Here is an 18,906-nt window from a genome sequence, read left to right on the forward strand (position 1 = left end):
CTGCAGCAATGTGGAATGAAGAACATAGTACAGTTTTGTACCTACCATAAATGTAGATATTCGAGGATCCACATTGCTGCAGTCCAATTTACCCTCCCTCCTTCCCCTCTGTGTTTAGGGGTGGTTGTGTAGGTGAGGTTATATTCTGCTAATTTTGTATATTTTGTATATATATATATTTTGGTGCAGATATGTTGGGAGTTTTTGGTTTTTGGCCTTATCTTTTCAGGGTCTTCTGACATCTGGGGCAAGAAAAGACTGAGGATATGACGTCGGTCATGCGCATTAGTACCCTGACGTTCTCACGTCAGTCTAATGCGCCCTGACCGACGTCAGCCATATACTTTGGTATTCGGGCCGACTGGACAGCGGACTACCCAATAGTTAGGACTGCAGCAATGTGGATCCTCGAACATCTACATTTATGGTAGGTACAAAACTGTACTTTGTCAGTGAGGTAGTTTCTGGGGGTAGACGACTTCCCAAAGGGTATCTTAATACTTGCATATCATTGCTTAAATAAGTATTTTTGTAGTCATTGATACTAGTATATGTTAATGGTCTTGGGTAGATCTCCTGATTTTTTTTCCTAAGTCTTGTATTTCATTTCCTACTGTCCTTTTATTTTATGGTAAACTTAAATTATTTCAGTTATTTAAATTTTAGTTGAGGCATATTGTCAAGATCTATGTCCTTATTCATCACATCTGGTTCTTGGATTAGATGTCTGATCTGATCCGGCACTTTACAGAGCACGTTCAAGGCACGAACTCCTCCCACTCCCATAATCCCTTTTTACCTTCAAACCTCAGGTCTCATTTGCCATGTTGTGCTACAGATGTGATTCAGGCTGGCAGCCTTCTTTCACTGGCCCTGGAGGCAGTCAGGGGTCATTTTTCATTGCACTCAATTGCTTGGGCATCCATAACAAGTGATCAGTGGGTGCTCAAAATTATATCTAGGGGTTATTACATTCCCTTTTCGTAACCCCTCCCCCCATTACCAAGACAGTTCTGCCCGATGTGCCACCCAGTCAGAGAGAATTGGCCCAAAGAGAAGTTCAGGCACTTCTAGTTAAAAAGGGCTGTCCAGGAGGTCCCCACAGGACAAAGAGGATCTGGAACCTATTCTCTGTTCTTTTTGGTGCCAGAAAAGACAGGGGACCTACATCCTATTTTGAACCTCAGTGAACTGAAGTTATCAGTCAAGAAGTCGAAGTTCCAGATAGTCACTCTTCAATCCATCCAGCCCCTGCTGCAGAAGGACAAATGGATGTGCTCCACAAACCTCCAGGATGCCTACTGTCATATCAAAATAGACAAGCGATCCAGGAGGCACCTGCGCTTCTGGATCAGAACCAATCATTTTCATTTCAGAGCTGTATCGTGTGGACTCACCACAGCACCCAGGGTGTTTACCAAATGCTTGGCAGTCATAGAGGCCCACCTGAGACTTCAGGGACTTCAGGCCTTCCTGTACCTGGACGATTGGCTCCTCTCAGCTCCTATGAGGTATCAACTGGGTTCTGCCACTCAGTATCTTTTACAGATCCTTGAGAGCCTAGAGATTACCGTCAATTTGGCGAAGTCAAAACCATCTCCGATACAAAACCTGGAGTTCATTGAGCTGCATCTCAACACAGTCAGAGGTTGCAGCATTGACTCTTTACAGGGTGGACTTGATCAGAAAGCAGGTCATTGACATCTGGGAGGTTCCTTTGCTGCAGGCACACCTCATTCTGAGAGCACTGTGGTCCATTTCTGCAGCTATTCTCTTTGTCCCTCTAGCGAGATACCACATGGTGGTGCTTCAGTGGACACTGACGGTACAGTGGTCCATTCTATCTCATCCAGTGTCCATGCTCATTCTGTTGAAACCCATTTGCAGACGACACCTGCAGTGGTGGCTTCAGTCTGAGGATCTTCTTCGGAACAGGCCATTTTCTTTTCCCCCACCCACAGCCACGGTGACCACAGATGCTTCACTTTTGGGATAGGGGTCATTTTCAGAGCAAGATGGTCCAAGACATGTGGTCCCCCTTAGAGATCAAATTGCACATAAATGTCCTAGAGATGAGGGTGGTCCTTTCCTCATTGCAAGCTTTTCAGGATTGCCTTCCTCTGGGAATAGTGGCAATTCATGCAGACAACATGTCAGTGGTCTGGTATATAAACAAATTGGGGGGGACACGATCATATCTTTTGTGCAGAAGAGAGGCCATGAGTGTAGGAATGAGTAGTCTCATCCAGTCGCTTTCTCCTTTTTTAATGCACATTCCCAGGTAGTCCAAAGTCTTGGCAGAAAGGCTGAGCAGATCCATACAGACTGTGCATGAGTGGTCCCTCAATCCGTCAGTGGCATCTCGGATTTTCACCCATTGGGGCCAACCTTGCTGTAATCCTTTTGCATTCTTGTTGAACAACAAATGCAACAGGTACTTTGCACTGATTCTCAAAGAGGGGCAGTCCTTGAGGGATGCTTTTGTTCACGATTGGTCCCCGGGTCTCCTTTATGCTTATCCCCCCATTCCTTTAATCCCCAAAGTACTTCAGAAAGCATTCCGACTGCGTAGTTCCATGATAGTCATTTCCTTCTTCTGGCCTCATTAGGTGTGATTCCCCTTCCTCAGGTCTGGTATCCTCCCTGATTGGATACAGGATCCCATTACAGATCTCATCTCTCACCCATCAGAACCTCAGCCCGATCTTCAGACACTTCTCCTGACCTCTTGGTTTCTCCACTTCCCATCTTTGTAAAACAGTCCTAGCTAGCTTTTCTCTCATTAGGAAAATTATCCTGACTTCACAGTAACCTTCAACTCAAAAGATCTGCCGTAGTAAATGGAAACGTTTTCCCATTTGGGCAGCACAACAGAATCTGGATCCTTTTTTTGGTCTCTATTCCAGATATCCTTCTCTTCTTAACATCCCTATCCCAACAGAGTGCTGCCCCCCTGACATCTCAGATGCTCAGGTAAGAGCTGCCCTCTCCAAAGCAAAAAACACAGCATCTATGGGACCAGACGGTGTCCCGAGCTGCGTCCTACATGAACTCCAAGAAGAGCTAAACCCAAACATAAAACTACTGTTCAATCTCAGCCTTACTACAGGATATGTACCCAAAGAGTGGCGTACAGCAACAGTGGTCCCTCTCCACAATGGTGGTGCCTCAACGGATCCTGGAAACTATCGCCCCATAAGCCTGACTAGCTTGGTCTGCAAAGCTATGGAAAGGATCATCATGGACCTCATAAATAAAGATATTGGGGACCTACAGACACTGGATCCTACCCAGTTCGGCTTTAAGGGCAGATCCTGCCTCTTAAACCTGGTTGATTTCTTTGAAACAGTCACCAAGGCCATTGACAAGGGGAAGGTGGTCCACACAGCCTACTTGGACCTCGCAAAAGCCTTCGATACAATACCCCACTCATGTCTTATAGATAAGCTCACCAGCTTAAATATAAACCCCTATGTCACTAGATGGGTTGCAAACTGGCTCAAGGACAGAACCCACATGGTTAGAATTGCTGGAGCCATGTCAGACTCCACACCAGTTACAAGTGGCGTCTTACAAGGCTCAGTCCTGGGACCTCTCTTGTTCGGTATATATTTCTCGGAGGTACAGGCCAACACGGAAGGACTGTGGCTGACCAAGTTTGCAGATGACTGCAAACTGGGCGCCATAATCGACTCTCTAGCCGACACAAGCATCCTCCAAAAGGGCCTCATAGAAACAGACAACTGGTGCCAGAGCCATGGCCTCAAGCTAAATGCCAAAAAGTGTATAGTCATCCCCTTTGGCAAAAGCAAAGTGCTCACAAATTACCACATAGATGGTAATCCATTAAGTACAGAAGAAGTAATTAGGGACCTGGGGACCCAAGCTGATAGCAATCTCTCATTTGACAACCACGTGGCCAAAGTGGTTAGAAAAACATTTTATATAGCCCACCTAATCATGAAGGGATTTACATCTAGATCACGGGAGGTCATCGTGCCTCTTTACTCATCCCTCATCAGGCCCATAATTGAGTACAATGCCCCTTTTTGGATGTACCTTACCAGACACCTGCAGCAATTGGAAAGACCCCAAAAGTACCTCACCAAGAGGATCAAAGGGCTCAAACAGATGCCATATGCTGCCTGGTTAAAGAAACTCCAGCTCTACTCAGTGGCATACTGCCTGCTCAGAGGCGATCTGTGCCTGATGTATAAAGCCATGTCCAACCCGGAATTAATGGACATGCTGCACCTCAGAAAATTCAAATCCCATCGAGCTACGCGCTCGAGAGACTTGAACCTCAGCACTGAAATAAATAGGACATGCTGGAGGGACAGATTCATAACCCAGAGGCTCCCTTCACTCTGGAATAAAATCCCAGTCCAGGTTAGGCAGAGTCCCACATTGACTCTCTTCAAGAGGAATCTTGATGAGTGGATGGGAGATCGTAGGTTTACCCTGGCTATCACTTCTGTGTCACTGTTAGACAGAGGCACAGTATACTAACCTCAAAAAAAGGCATAGCAAAATTAATTTAAAATGGGTGGAAAGCCAAACACACTCTGGCTAGGCTTATAAATACTGTTTGAGGCTTTTTGCTTTTTTTTGAAGAGACTTATGGAGGATTGAACGGTTATATAGTTTGGCAATGAATTTCAGGTTTTGCCAACAAAGTTGGCAAACAGGGATTCACCAGGTGAGATTTTAGTTTTGTGGGTTTGAACCAGTAGTTTGTTGGCTGATCGCAGGGATCTAAAGTTGCTATATGGCCTAATAATATTTGTAAGTGAGAGGGTATCCCCAGGGTGGTATATAGTTTTGTGCGCTATTAAGAGTTGATTGAATTGAATTAAGCTGGGCAGTTTTAGCCACTCTAGTTGTTTCAGGTTCTGGCAGTGATGGGTTCTATGGGTGGAGCCAGTGGCAAATCTGGCAATATGGTTGTAGCTATGGGAGTTTAAATTTGTTGAGGTTTGAGAGTACAGACAAGGCATATATAAGAGTAGAGAGTAGGTGTGACCGGGCGATAGCAGATGTTCTTCATGTTTCACTGTTGCAGTCATCACACTTGGGTTATCTGCCTGCAGGTAGCCCTCAGTCAGCCCGAATACCAGAGTCTTAGGATTTCTGTGTCGGATGCTGTTGCTTCTTCCATGACGTCAGGGGTATAAAACAGGCAGCCGACGCCATTACATCAGCTTTTCTTGCCAAGTAGGAGCCCGAAGCAGAAGCAGTTCGCAAGTGCAGGTCGGCCACTACCTGAAATTTTCGTTTTTTGAGTTGTAATCCTGAAGTCTTCTAAAGCTAAGTACCTCATTGGGGATCCTTTTATCTTGCTATAACTGATGTCAGAAAAAGTTAATTGTCTTGCCTGTGGAAAGCAAATACCTTACAGAGAATTTCATTCATACTGTGTCACCGGTTTAGGCCCAGACCACGACGTTCTTCTCTGTCGGTTTTGTGCCTTGTTTAATGCCCGAACTGTGTCGTCAGGCTATCTTTGTCACTAAATTCTTTTGCTCTAGTTCTCCATATTCTGAAATGGCTTTGATAAGCCATCCAACTACCGATTTTCCGAAAAAAACATAAAGATAAAGACAGAGACAGACCGCATAGGTCCAAAACTGCCAACGACACTTCTGGTACTCAGTGAGGCGCCTTTGATGCCCACTTCTACAGATTCACAGGCCTAAGACTCATTCGGATTCCGCTATGCCGCGAGATGCTTCTTCAACTATGGAACCTGTGGATGTCTCTACCTTGGATGGGTGCGGAGCCGTTGTGCAGGCACCGGCTTCTGAGGGTGTATTCCGACTTACCGATGTTAGAATTAAACTGACAACCTTGTTTATAGCTAAAACTACCAAGTTTCTGAGGCCCAGACTACGCACCACGCCTAGAAAATCAACAACCAAAACGCATGCTCAAGCTCCCATGCCACAAAAACAAATGCTTAGAATGGCTGAAGACCCTGTTACCTTAATAAGGGGAAGCCAGCCTTCCCCTGCTAAGAGACAAAGAATCGAGTTACTTTCAGATTCTACAGACCAGGAGTCCGATGACTCTGACCCTTCTGATTATCAGGACATGCCCTTATCAACCTATGAGGATTCTGATGCAGAGGAATTCATTCCCTCTCCCTCCCCTTCAGAGGGCTTTTCTTTTGGTGAAACCTTGCATACTTTAAGAGAGCATTTCCGCTGGGAATGACAGGACTATCCTCAATCCAAAAAGACACTCAAGAGAACTTTTAGAGTTGCCTCAGCACAGGCCTCTAGCTATAACCCCCCCTCCCGTCCTGGATGTGGTAGATGATGTTTTTATGGAATCCAGTGTTACTCCAGATACTTTACCCCTGGCCCCTAGGAAGCCTGATGGGAACTACAGAGTACCCGATTCCCACAAATTTCTGTTCAAGAATCCTTCTGCTGATCCAGAGACCATTTCCCAGGGACCTAAAGGTATAAAGGCTACTACAGTCAAAGATCCTATCCCTTCAGACAGGGATTCTAGAGCTTTATTAGACAGATGGGGTAAAAAAGTATATACCTCTGCTACTCTTACCATCAGAGCACTGAATTGCCAGTTTCACATGTTGATGTACCAGCAGCTTATTATGGAACTAATTAAACAAAAAATGGTGTTACTTCCAGACTGTGCAGAAAATAAAGATTTACAAGAGCTAATGTATTCTGCAAACCAAGTTAGTTAGCATACATTGCAGTCTGGCTTTGCTAGAAGCATCTTGCAGGGCTGCAGTCACTGGGTCTGTACTGAGAAGGCATGCCTGGCTGAAGGAACAAACCTTGCCAGATCATGTCAAATCCAAATTATTAGATGCTCCTTTAAATGAGGACTGTTTATTTGGCAGCAAAGCAGAAGAGGTTCTTAAAAAGATGGAAGAAAAAGCTAAATCCATGCAAACTGTTGAAGAATTCTTACAAGTGCAACCACCTAGATTCATTAGGCATTGGTGTTCTAAAAACTGGTCCTTTCCAAGCCCCTTGCAGGCCTTCTCAGACCAAAGGGAACCAGGTCACCCAGACTACAGACTCAGGGTATGCAGAGATCTAAACAATGGGGTGTTCCAACCTCAAAATCAGGAAGTGGTAAGCTGCCCCCTTATGGAAAAAGTTCACAATGACTTTGCAATTATCCTTCCCAGCCCTGCCCGATTACTTGTGCCCTTAGGGGGAAAACTTGCACTTCATGCAAAAAACTGGATGTCCATTACTCAGGACAGATGGGTCCAAACCATTGTATCCCGTGGGTACAGATTCTACTTCCATACTCTGCCAACCCCAAGCAGGTCTCCAGACCTTCCTCCAAACCAGTGGGCAGAGGCTCAAAAGCAAGTACTTTCCCTGCTCAATGTCAGAGCTATTCAGCCTGCTCCAGTAGAATAAAATGGAGCAGGGTTTCTACTCCAGGCTTTTCCTGGTGCCCAGAGAAGAGGGCTCTTGGCGCCCAATCCTGGATCTGTCAACTCTCAACACCTTTCTGGTGGTCTCAAAATTCAAGATGCTTACCCTGCAACAGCTTCTCCCCATGCTAGCCAAGGATGCATGGTTAGTCACTCTCTAGACATAAAAGAAGCTTATCTGCACATCCCCATAAGGGAGTTTTGCAGGAAATATCTTTGCTTCAGGGCAGGCTCTATGCACTTCCCTTTGGCTTATCTACTGTGCCCAGAGTATTCACAAAGTGCCTGGCTACAGCAATTGCATACTGCAGGCAGGGAAATATCCACATTTTCCCATACTTGGATGACTGCCTGATTCAGGCAGACAGTCAAGAATTACTACTTCAGCACCTGACATTTGTAAAAAAAAAAAGATTTCTCACTTCATTGGGGTACACAATCAGTGAAAAGAAATCACAAATGGTACCCAGTCAAAAGATTGTATTCCTGGGAGCAGGCTTGGACACAACTTCCCAGATGGCATTTTTCACCTCAGAAAAACAGATCTGTCTGACAAACTACTTCAAACAAATGGCCACCAGAACCCAGCTGTCTACAAGACAAATACTGCAAGCCCTAGGGTTCATGGCCTCATGTATTCTGCTAATTCCATATGCAAGACTGCATATGAGGAAACTTCAGTGGTACTTAAAAAGTCTTTGGTGCCAGCATTCTCAGGACCTGGAAACAGTCATTCCAATCATGCCTTGTCTAAGGGCAGAGTTCCTTTGGTGGACAGAAGCATGCAACCACAACATGGGACTGCTTTTCACTCAACCCCTCACCGCCCAAACCCTGACAACAGACGCATCAGACTATGCATGGGGGGGCTAACATGGCAGGAAAATGCATTCAGCCCAGATTCTCCTGCACATCATTCAGAAAGAGATGCTAGCTGTACAGAATGCTCTGACAGCCTTCAAATACTTAATCCTTCCAGGAAAACTGCTCATAAAAACAGACAACACCGCAGTTATGTGGTACATAAACAAGCAGGGGGGAACCCACTCTGCAGGTTAGCCATGGCCCTGTGGAACACAGCCTTGAGCAACCAAGTGCATCTACAAGCTCAATTCCTGCCAGGCAATCAAAATTCACTGGCAGACGACTTAAGCAGAAATCTCCTAGACCCACACGAGTGGAAATTGGAGCCCAACACCTTCAACTTTCTGATCCAGAAGTGGGGGGACACCGGAGGTGGACCGATTTGCCTCACCCGAGAACCACCAGTTGAACAAATTCCACACCAGGAACCCTCACAGCAGGGCCTGGAAGGTGGATGCCATATCCTTTCAATGGGAAAACCTCTCCGTTTATGCCTTTCCCCCTCTGCCCCTCCTCTCAAAAGTATTACTCAGGATAAAACAGGACAGGCCAAGGACAATTCTTGTTGCCCCAGACTGGCCATGCCAGGACTGGTACCCACTCTTGCACAGTCTGACAACAGTGCCACCCTGGCACCTTCACCAGACTCCTACCCTGATGTCACAGCAGGAGGGACAGATTTTACATCCACAGTTGCAATCCCTACAACTAGCAGCCTAGCTTATCCCCTGAATACTCCACCAGCAACCTTCAGCAAACAGATGCTAGACGTCATTCTTGAAGCCAGAAGACCTAGTACTAGGAAATCCTATGCTGAAAAGTGGAAAAGATATTGTTCTTGGAATCAGTGTAAAGGGAAGGACACAGCTGTGCCCTCCTTACCTCTAATCCTGGATTACCTAGCAGAGCTACTCAACAGAGGACTTTCCTTCTCCTCCATTAAGATTCATGCCTCAGCCATCTCAGCTCATTATAATACTGAGCCACCTCTATTTTCTCACCCTCTCATCAAACAGTTCCAGAGAGGGGCTAAAAACTTAAGGCCCCCTAGGAGAGCACCCACCCCTACCTGGCACCTTAACTTTGTACTGGAAAAGCTCACGCTACCCCCTTTTGAACCTGCAGCTTCAGCAGAGTTAAAATTCCTCTCTTGGAAAGCAGCCTTGGTTTTAGCCATAACTTCATCAAGAAAAGTGTCTGAGCTACAGGCTTCATTATTTTCCATGCTGACAGGGTTTCCCTCAGGACTAACCAGTGCTTTATGCCTAAGGTAGTGTCCAGTGTGGCTCTAAACCAATCCATCCATTTACCTACCTTTTTCTCTAACCCTCAGAATAAAGGGGGAATGATCCTGCACTCCTTAGACGTGCACAGCCAGCTCAGGTTCTACCTTGACAGGACTAAACCCTTCAGAAAATCTGACCAGCTGCTAGTCAGCTTTGCTACAGGGGCAGAGGGTAAGGTCATTTCAAAGCAAACTATTTCCAAATGGATAGCAGATTGCATCCATTTCTGCTACAAGCACCATGGAAAACCTACCCCACAGGGGATCAGACCACATTCCACAAGGGCTACTTCCACCTCTGCAGCATTTCTCAGGGGAGTCCCTACAAGAGACATCCTGGAAGCTGCAACCTGGAGTTCTGTACACACCTTCACCAAGAATTACCATTTACCAATCTTTTCTAAATCCAGAGCTGGATCTGCTACAGCAGTTTTGCAAGGCCTACTAGCCAGCCCTAACACTTCTTGACTGCCTCCACCCTTCCTCAGCTTTGGGAATCAATCTAAGTGAGATGACTGCAACAGTGAAACATGAAGAACATAGTACAGTTGTGTACACTTACCATAAATGTAGATGTTCGAGTGTATTCACTGTTGCAATTCTGCTTCCCTCCCTCCAGCCCCCTGGCTTTCTCCATCTTTCTACTTCTCCTCTCTATGGCCATTCTTAATGGCATTGGTATTTACTTTTTACTGGTGGAGTTCCCCACCATATACAAGTTTCTTATTTTTGGGGGCTCCTGATATTTAGGGCAAGAAAAACTGATGTAATGGTGTCGGCTGCCTTTTTTATACCCCTGACATCATGGTAGAAGCGAAAGCATCAGACGCAAAAATCCTAAGACTCTGGTATTCAGGCCGAATAAGGGCTACCTGCAGGCAGATACCCCAAGTGTGATGACTGCAACAGTGAATACACTTGAGCATCTACATTTATGGTATGTGTACACAACTGTACTTTCTAGCCAGTGGGGTTAAAAATGTCTTGTTTCTATACAGTGATCCAAGTTTCTTATTGATGGTCTGTACAGTTTTGTTGACCCGTAGGTCAAATTTAAGATTATTATCTATGATAACCCCTAGAAGCTTGGTGTGGGTATCTGGGGAGATAGTAGTACCATTGTTAGACGTGACAGAGAAAGTGTGTGTGGCGGATCTACTAGTGGGGGGTGAAGAGTAGATGTTTAGTTTTATTGGGGTTCAGCAGTAGGCGTTGGTTGCCAAGCCAGTTTTCAATAGTGTTAAAAGTATTTTGGGTTAAGATTTCCAGTTCGGATGGGGAGGTGGCTGAGCAGATCAGAGTGGAATCATCTACATATTGAATGCAGGTAGCTTTAGGGATAGCAGTGTAAATGTTGTTGATGAAAATAGAGAATAGTAGTGGACCTAGAATGGAGCCTTGAGGGACACCAAGTGTGAGAGGTAGCTGGCTGGACAGTTTGCCCTGCCATAATACAGCCTGTTGTCTACCAGTCAGGTAGGACTGGAATCACTGGATTGCTTGCTTATTGAGGAAAATTGACTTTAGAGAAAGAATGAGAAGTTCATGGTTCATGTCAAAGGCTTTTGATAGGTCAAGAAAGAGGGCAGAGGATAGCCTGTTGTCATTCCTGTTTTAGTTTATGGCGTTGGTAAAGGAAAGGAGGGCTGAGGTGGTGCTGTGGTGTGGCCTGAAAACATGCTGGGATTTGGATAGTAAGTTATTCTGTGTATGGTATTGCATTAGTTGCTTGTGTACACATTTCTCCATTATTTTGGCTAGTGGGGAAAGAATGGCAATGGGTCTGTAGTTGGATATTTTTGTAGAACTTCCACCTTTATGGAGTGGGATGACTTGGGATGTTTTCCAGTGGGAGGGGATAACACTTTCGGATAAGGTTTTGTTGATCAGGATAGATATGGGGGATATGCAGTGGCATCTGCAGCTATTTGTAGTTACTCTGCAGGGAGGAGGTCAGCAGAGAGGGTGGTAAGTTTTAGTTTTTTTAGAAGTGTTTTGATAAAACTAGTGGATATGGGTTGGAAGCTAAATTGGGGGTGATTAGTGGGTAGATTAGAGGTGGGGTTTAAGTTTGTGGGGGTTAGTTGATTTGCTAGGGATTGGATTGTTTCAGTGAAAAAGCTATTATAAGCGTCAGCTATGGTTTCTGGGGAACTGTGGGTGTGGTTAGCCGGGGTATATATGTTTTTTTGCACTTGATCCTGTGTGCTTACTGTTGTGCAGATAGTTATAGGGTACATCTTAGGGGACCTCAATCATTGGGTAACTGAATTTCCCTGCTGTCATGTCTGTGTATAGCAAGGAATCTGGTATAAATTAGAAGGCTTTTCCATATTTTGCTTTATATGTCTGGAATTTCCTTCCTTTAAACATTAAGAATATTCCTTGTGTTAACTCTAGTGTTACGTTATAGTCTCATCTTTCTGGGAGATGTACATAATAGTACAGGATCTGAAACTAGGTTTCACTAGGCTGGGAAAGTTGTTTTTTTTTTTTTTTTTTTTAATTTGTTTAATTTTTTTTTTTAGGTAAGTCATGCGTTACTTGATATTACTTGCTTCTAACACTGTGTTACTTTTAATACTGAATGCCCTTTTTTTCCTTTATGGTAGATACTATTTTTGCGGGTGTTGATCTTCTGGTCTTGATTGTTTTTGTTGATTTAATATTCATTTATTTAATGTTTTACTGCACAGTATTTTTTTTTGCCTTTTAACCCAGGTTGTATATGAAAAAGGTCATGTTGACCAATTCACTTGTCTTGTTTAAATACAAACATGATTTTATCATCTTAGTTTTTACTGGCGCCTTTCCTGTAATGTGTGTCAGATTTCAAAGTTCATGGTGGTAACTTGTTGGGATCCTGGGTCCTAATCTACTGTATGCTTCTCCAAGAGGGATTGCAGTATCACATAGTGACATTAAAATGCACAAGACTGCATACTGTTTTAAAGAGCCTGGCTTAGTGGTGTCACTGAAACATTTTTGACTGGGTATGTGGTTTCCTTAGATAGGGAGACAGTGAGAGAAATTTCTAACAGGTTTTGGTTGTGTCTCTCCATAGCCTGGCTCAAGGATGGAAAATGAGCTTTCTGATATGTCATTCTCTTCATGGGAGGAGTTCTGTAGATTCTTTGACAGCTGGTGTGAGAAGAGTAAAGTCTTGTTTAACAAGATTAAAGGAGTGCCCCTCAGCAAATGGAAAGGAACTGGAAGCTCACCAAGTCCAGAACAAGTAGAGGTCCTAAGGTATAGAACTGTTCTCCTAGTCTGTAAACACTATCGAGCAAGAGGTGGTTATGTGCAGTCTAGCACTGGGTAAGTACTGTGTCTAAGCAAAGTCCTCATGTATTGTTTACATTTATGACATTTTCAGAAAATAGCTGTAATTATTAACTTACAATTGTTATTCCTTTAGTGTGTATTTTAATAAAATACAATTTGTCTGATTTGCAAGGTACTGATGGTAACTTTAAGAGTAACTGATGGCTTAATTTATTGTTATTGTTTTGGTCAGATTGATGTTCAGTCATAAGGATATGAAAATGTGTCTATCTGAGAGTACTTGGTTACTTAAAATTATACGTGTAGGTTTAAAACAAAGGTATAGAAGGAGCAAGGTAACATCATTTCATGATTGTTGAGCCTCCCAAGTATATATTGTTAGTTGAAGCAGTGCACATAAAATAAGGATATTTCCTTGTATTAGTAATTAGTAAAACAACATAAGAACATGCTAATGGATTTAAAAAAAAAAACTGAACAACTTTGCATTGAAAATCTGTGCGGTGTCTTATTGCTTAAGTTGCACAACCACCTCATTCTGTTTTTTGTATGCATGAATCATTTTTTATTATGTTCAGAACTGCAATGTTTATCTGCATGCTTCAGTCTTTTTAGTTGCCTTACTCTGATACATAAGGAAACAGAAATGTCATTTCTGGCTTTCTGCCATTGTAATGAATGTGTTTACACATGTCACCAAGGTAGTTCATGGTATGTTTACATACAAAATAGATAGTTGGATTCTCAGTTAGACTAAGCTTTCATATACGTGCCTAATCCCTTCTTACTTTATGCAAAATTTAATGAATAGTATTGTAATTTAATAAAGTGATTAAACATAGAAAACAGTATTTTTAATGCTTACAGGTTTTCAAGGTAGAAGTAAGCCATTTGATTTGTTAAAGTAATGAAACAGTAAACACATTGTTTTGCCCAAGGATGTAGGCAGTAAAACTGGCTGAAGCAACTTTCCACAAAAGTAATGGTAACCCACATTTAGATATGAAGTTCACATCAGCATAAAGACTGTTATAGTAACCTAGATTCCAGAGTCCTAGTGGAAGAAAAACAGAAGAAATATGTTGGTCCAGAAGTGCAACACAGCAAAGTCATCTAGTGGCTTCCAAACTCTAAACACCTCCAGAATATAAAAATGTTCCCTGTTCCCAAAACATAAGTCAGCATACCACACAAAAGTGACACAGAGGAGCAGGCAGTACAGACCACCTGATTAGCAGTAACCAGTTCAGTATAAATTGAAGTGGTGAAAGTCTTCTATATATCGTTTGTTTTTCACCTCAAGTCCTAATTCTTCTACTGGTTAAGCCTTTAACATTCCCGGATTCACAAACAGGAGTGATACAACATGTAATGGCAGTAAAAATGGAAAGATAGATAAAAGGTCCCTACTGCCAATGACCAAACTAAATATTGCGTAATACCCCAAAATGACAGCTTAATTATAGCAGCTGAAATAGTCACAGTAACTATATTTCACATAGACTTACTTACCTTTAGGTGTATTGTCTTGCAGTAGCTAGTCAAACAGCCTATCACTTTGAAATAATGTTTAAAAAAAACTGTAAAGTTAAAAGATAACTACTTAGTAAAATAATTTAAAATAGAACAATGACAAATGACGTGAATGACCTGAGACGTACCTAACTGGACTACATGAAAAGAGACATAGAGGAGCTCTCTGATCATGTAGCCCAGGCTGGTATGACCCTTACCTTGAGCAGCATCTTACCCTCACCTAGAATGATGCCACAGTACAAAGACAAAATGATCGAGTTTAACAATTGGCTAAAATTTTGGTGTCATTCAAAGGGGATCCAGTGTCTGTCAGCTTGGGATGACATGCTCGACAAGCCACGTTCCTTCGCTAGGGACGGCTTGCACCTGTCACCTCTGGGCTTTCGGATATTGGCAAAGGCTCTTGCCACCCCCATAGTGCCTTTTTTAGGCAAGGCTCAAAAGTCAAACCCACCCCCATAGACAGCACAAGGAACAAGAAACTAAGGGTAATGCTGCTTAACGCCAGAAGTCTTAACCTCAAGATGCACGCACTCGAAGCTCTCCTCAGTATGGAGAACATCGATATCTGTGCAGTGACAGAAACCTGGTTCAAGGCTCCAGAGAACACCCCAGCACTACCAGGCTATACCTCATATCATGCTTTTCGGCCCCAAAACCCGGACCGAACCAGAAAAGGAGGGGGAGTTTCCATATTTATCAAGGATATCCACACCTCCAGGTTAGTGGCATTGCACAAAGTATCAGAGACCATCCATGTGCAACTAACAGTGGGCAAGACTGCTTTTCAGTTTATAGCATCCTACAGACCACCCTCTCAAAGTCAGGAATCCCACTTGGCTTTCCTGAAAACATTGGAAAACACGAAGATCTCTCCGAACATCATTATATTGGGTGATTTCAACTACCCAAACATTGACTGGGAGCACTACTCAAGCCCCAGCACCTTAGCCCAAAGGTTCCTGGAAATTATAAACTCAAATGCTATGGAACAACTAGCCACCACTCCCACAAGAGGGGACAACATACTAGACCTGATCATTACCAACATGGGGGCTCTATGCTCCACACCAGAAGTATATCCCTCATTGGTAAGATCAGACCATAAATTAATTTCACTGGATGTCCACATCCCGACCCCACCCCCAGCCCAGAAAACCACAGTGAAAAACTTCTCAAAAGCGAACTTCTCACTTCTCAAAACCAAAGTGGAATCCTTCAAGGCCCCAGGGTCAGTGGAAACTACGGCCCAAACTGCAGAATCCTATATAAACGCATTCTACGGACATCTCCAGGAATGCATGGATTCATGCTATCCGAAACAAAACCAAGACCCAATCATCCAAAGGCAGGCGTCCAGTCTGGTGGACCTCTGCCATAAATAAACTGTACAACAAAAGGAGGAAGCTACTACATGATAGAGCAAAATCCCTAACGGGGAAGGCATCTCTGATCAGTACTAGCAAAAAATTACGATCCTCATAAAATCCTCCAAGGCCAGCTTCGAGAGAAAAATTGCACAGGACACCAAAGACAATCATAAGGCTTTTTTCAGTTATGTTAGGAACCTGGGATGCAACTCCCAGACTTGGTCTGAGTTGATTGTAAACGACAAAAAATACACTGAACCCACAGACATCGCCAATATCCTGGCAGACAGGTTCAGTGCAAACTTCTCCCCTCCCTCCCCCCCAAAAGAGCAAGTATCTATCCCGGCAGAGGGCTGCCTCCCAAACATCTCTGATGCTCAGGTGAAGGCTGCCCTCTCCAAAGGCTGCCCTCTCCAAAGCAAAAAACACTGCTTCCATAGGACCAGATGGCGTCCCAGGTTGCGTCCTACATGAACTCCAAGAGGAACTAATCCCTCAAATAAAACAGCTATACAATCTCAGCCTCACTACAGGATATGTGCCCACAGAATGGCGTACAGCAACAGTGGTCCCACTCCACAAAGGTGGAGCCTCTACGGACCCTGGAAACTATCGCCCCGTAAGCCTGACTAGCTTAGTCTGCAAGGCTATGGAGAGGATCATCATGGAGCTCATAAACAAAGACATTGGGGACCTACAGACACTAGATCCTACCCACTTCGGCTTTGTCAAGGGCAGATCCTGCCTTTTGAACCTGGTTGACTTCTTCGAAACAGTCACCAAAGCCATAGATGAGGGGAAGGTAGTCCACACAGCCTATCTGGACCTTGCAAAGGCATTTGACACAATACCCCACTCGGGCATCATAGATAAGCTATCCAGCTTAAATATAAACCCCTATATCACAAGATGGGTCGCAAACTGGCTCAAAGACGGAACCCACAGAGTGAGAGTTGCTGGAGCCATGTCAGACTCGAAACCGGTCACAAGTGGCGTCCCACAAGGTTCTGTCCTGGGACCCCTCTTGTTCGGTATATACTTTTCCGAGGTACAGGCAAACGTGGGAGGACTATGGCTCACCAAGTTCACAGACGACTGCAAACTGGGCGCCATAATCGACTCTCCAGCTGACACAAACATCCTTCAAAAAGGTCTCTCAGAGACAGATAACTGGTGCCAGCGCCATGGTTTAAAGCTAAATGCCAAAAAATGTATAGTCATACCCTTTGGCAAAAACAATGTGCCCACAAATTACCACATAGGCGGAAACTAAGTACAGAGAAAGTTATTAGGGACCTGGGGACCCAAGTTGATAGCAATCTCTCCTTTGAAAACCACATTGCCAAAGTGGTTAGAAAGACCTTCTACATAGCCCACCTCATCACGAAGGGTTTCACATCTAGATCAAGAGAGGTAATCGTGCCCCTTTATTCATCCCTCATCAGGCCCATCATAGAATACAATGCCCCTTTTGGGATGTACCTTACCCGACACCTGCAGCAATTAGAAAGACACCAAGAGGATCAAGGGTCTCAAACAGATGCCATATGCTGCTTAGTTAAAAAAACTCCAGCTCTACTCAGTTGCATACCGCCTACTTTTAGGCGATCTATGCCTGACATACAAAGCTATGTCAAATCCAGAATTAATGGACATGCTCCACCTCAGTAAATCTAAATCCCTTAGAGCCACACGCTCGAGGGACTTGAACCTCAGCACAGAAATAAATAGAACTTGCTGGAGGGACAGGTTCATAACCCAGATGCTCCCTTCACTCTGGAATAGAATTCCAGTTCATGTGAGGCAGAGCACTTCACTGAATCTCTTCAAGAAGAATCTCGATAGGTGGATGGGGGATCGTAGGTTTGTCCCAGGGATTACTCCCGTGTCACTATTAGACAGAGACACAGTAAACTAAACCTTAAAAGGGGCACAGTATACTCAAATCAAGGGGTGGCGTAAGCCATACAGAATCGGGCTAGGCTTATAATTGCCCCAGGGCAGATAGCCTAGTATAAACCTATGAAAACAGGCACACATTTTTGAGCTTAAAGCTTTGCCTTGTAGTGTATCAATACAAGCCTTTTAAGAGATTAAAAATAATTTAAAACAAAATGCAATAAGCACAGCCTCTCTTAATACAGATGTGTTGGATTTAAAGTGCTAAGCATACATAGACTCCTTGTGTAACAACTTATCTAGGATGCTCCAGTCCACTAGGTCAGCTTAGGATGATCCAGTCCGATAGGTCAGCTTAGCACAAAAAAAAAAATAAAAGGATGCAAGTCCCCCATTACCCACAATACACCACACTCTTTCCAGATCTCTGTTGCCACTTATTGACCTAGTGCTAGAAATGGCCTGGGCGCCTTAAACCTCATTTTACTTTTTTCAGTGTTTTCCCAGAAATTCTTGGCAGAGTACAGACTTGGTTTTCCTCCTCCAGAGACCATTTTATAACTGCATCTTCTCAACTATTCCTATTTTTGTACTATGTAGCTGTGTTATATTTTCTGTAGTGCTAGAGTTACTTCTAACTTTAGCTGGGTTGACAAGTGTGTGTGTGTGTGTGTGTGTGTGTGTTTGTTTCAGTAATTGGGAGTCCTGATATCATGAAATACCATATGGCAGGCATATCCTCTATGTGGTATAGTTAGGAAGTCTAGTTGCAGGTTCAATATGAAGTCTATGAAAGGCTTGACGAAAGACATTAAGAATCAACTTGATTTTCCTTTTTCTCAAAGGATTGTTATCCAGGGAAAGTACTTGAAAAAATGAGCCATTTCTCTCAACTTTCCAAGGCACCCCAAACTCTAACTGGGGCAAATGGCTTGAAACAAAAGAGGATCTACACAAAGCTTGTTTTTCCAGGGATTCTTCCTCTGTTCCTTAAAAAGTGATGAAAGACTGAAAAACTCATCCATTGTTTCTAGGGTTCCTAAATTGATAGTGATCAAGAAAGACGTCTTGACCTAGGTTGTCTAAGCATGAGAGCACCTTCTCCACTAGGGTGGAGTTAAGTAGGTTTAGACCTGTTTCCTTCCATTATGGTCACTTAGTTACTATGGATTTTGATTGATGGAAGATGATGGAGGTTGTCTTATAGGCTCAAGTGAAGATAGGTCTAATCCCTTTCTCTT

General features: G+C 43.7%; 1 protein-coding gene across 3 annotated transcripts in view; it reads left to right on the top strand.

Moving 5' to 3' along the window:
- LOC122807294 (uncharacterized protein ZSWIM9-like) overlaps nt 1-18,906 on the top strand; it is a 430,135-nt gene that overhangs the window by 293,430 nt on the left and 117,799 nt on the right. For all 3 annotated transcript variants that reach the window (XM_044078424.1, XM_044078428.1, XM_044078426.1), the window contains exon 3: nt 12,640-12,893. In XM_044078424.1, coding sequence (XP_043934359.1) covers nt 12,640-12,893 — 254 coding nt within the window. The remainder of the gene's footprint in view (nt 1-12,639; nt 12,894-18,906) is intronic.

The sequence above is a fragment of the Protopterus annectens genome, chromosome 1.part1 (genome assembly GCF_019279795.1).
Source record: "Protopterus annectens isolate FY-2018-M chromosome 1.part1, PAN1.0, whole genome shotgun sequence".
NCBI classification, from domain to species: domain Eukaryota; kingdom Metazoa; phylum Chordata; order Ceratodontiformes; family Protopteridae; genus Protopterus; species Protopterus annectens.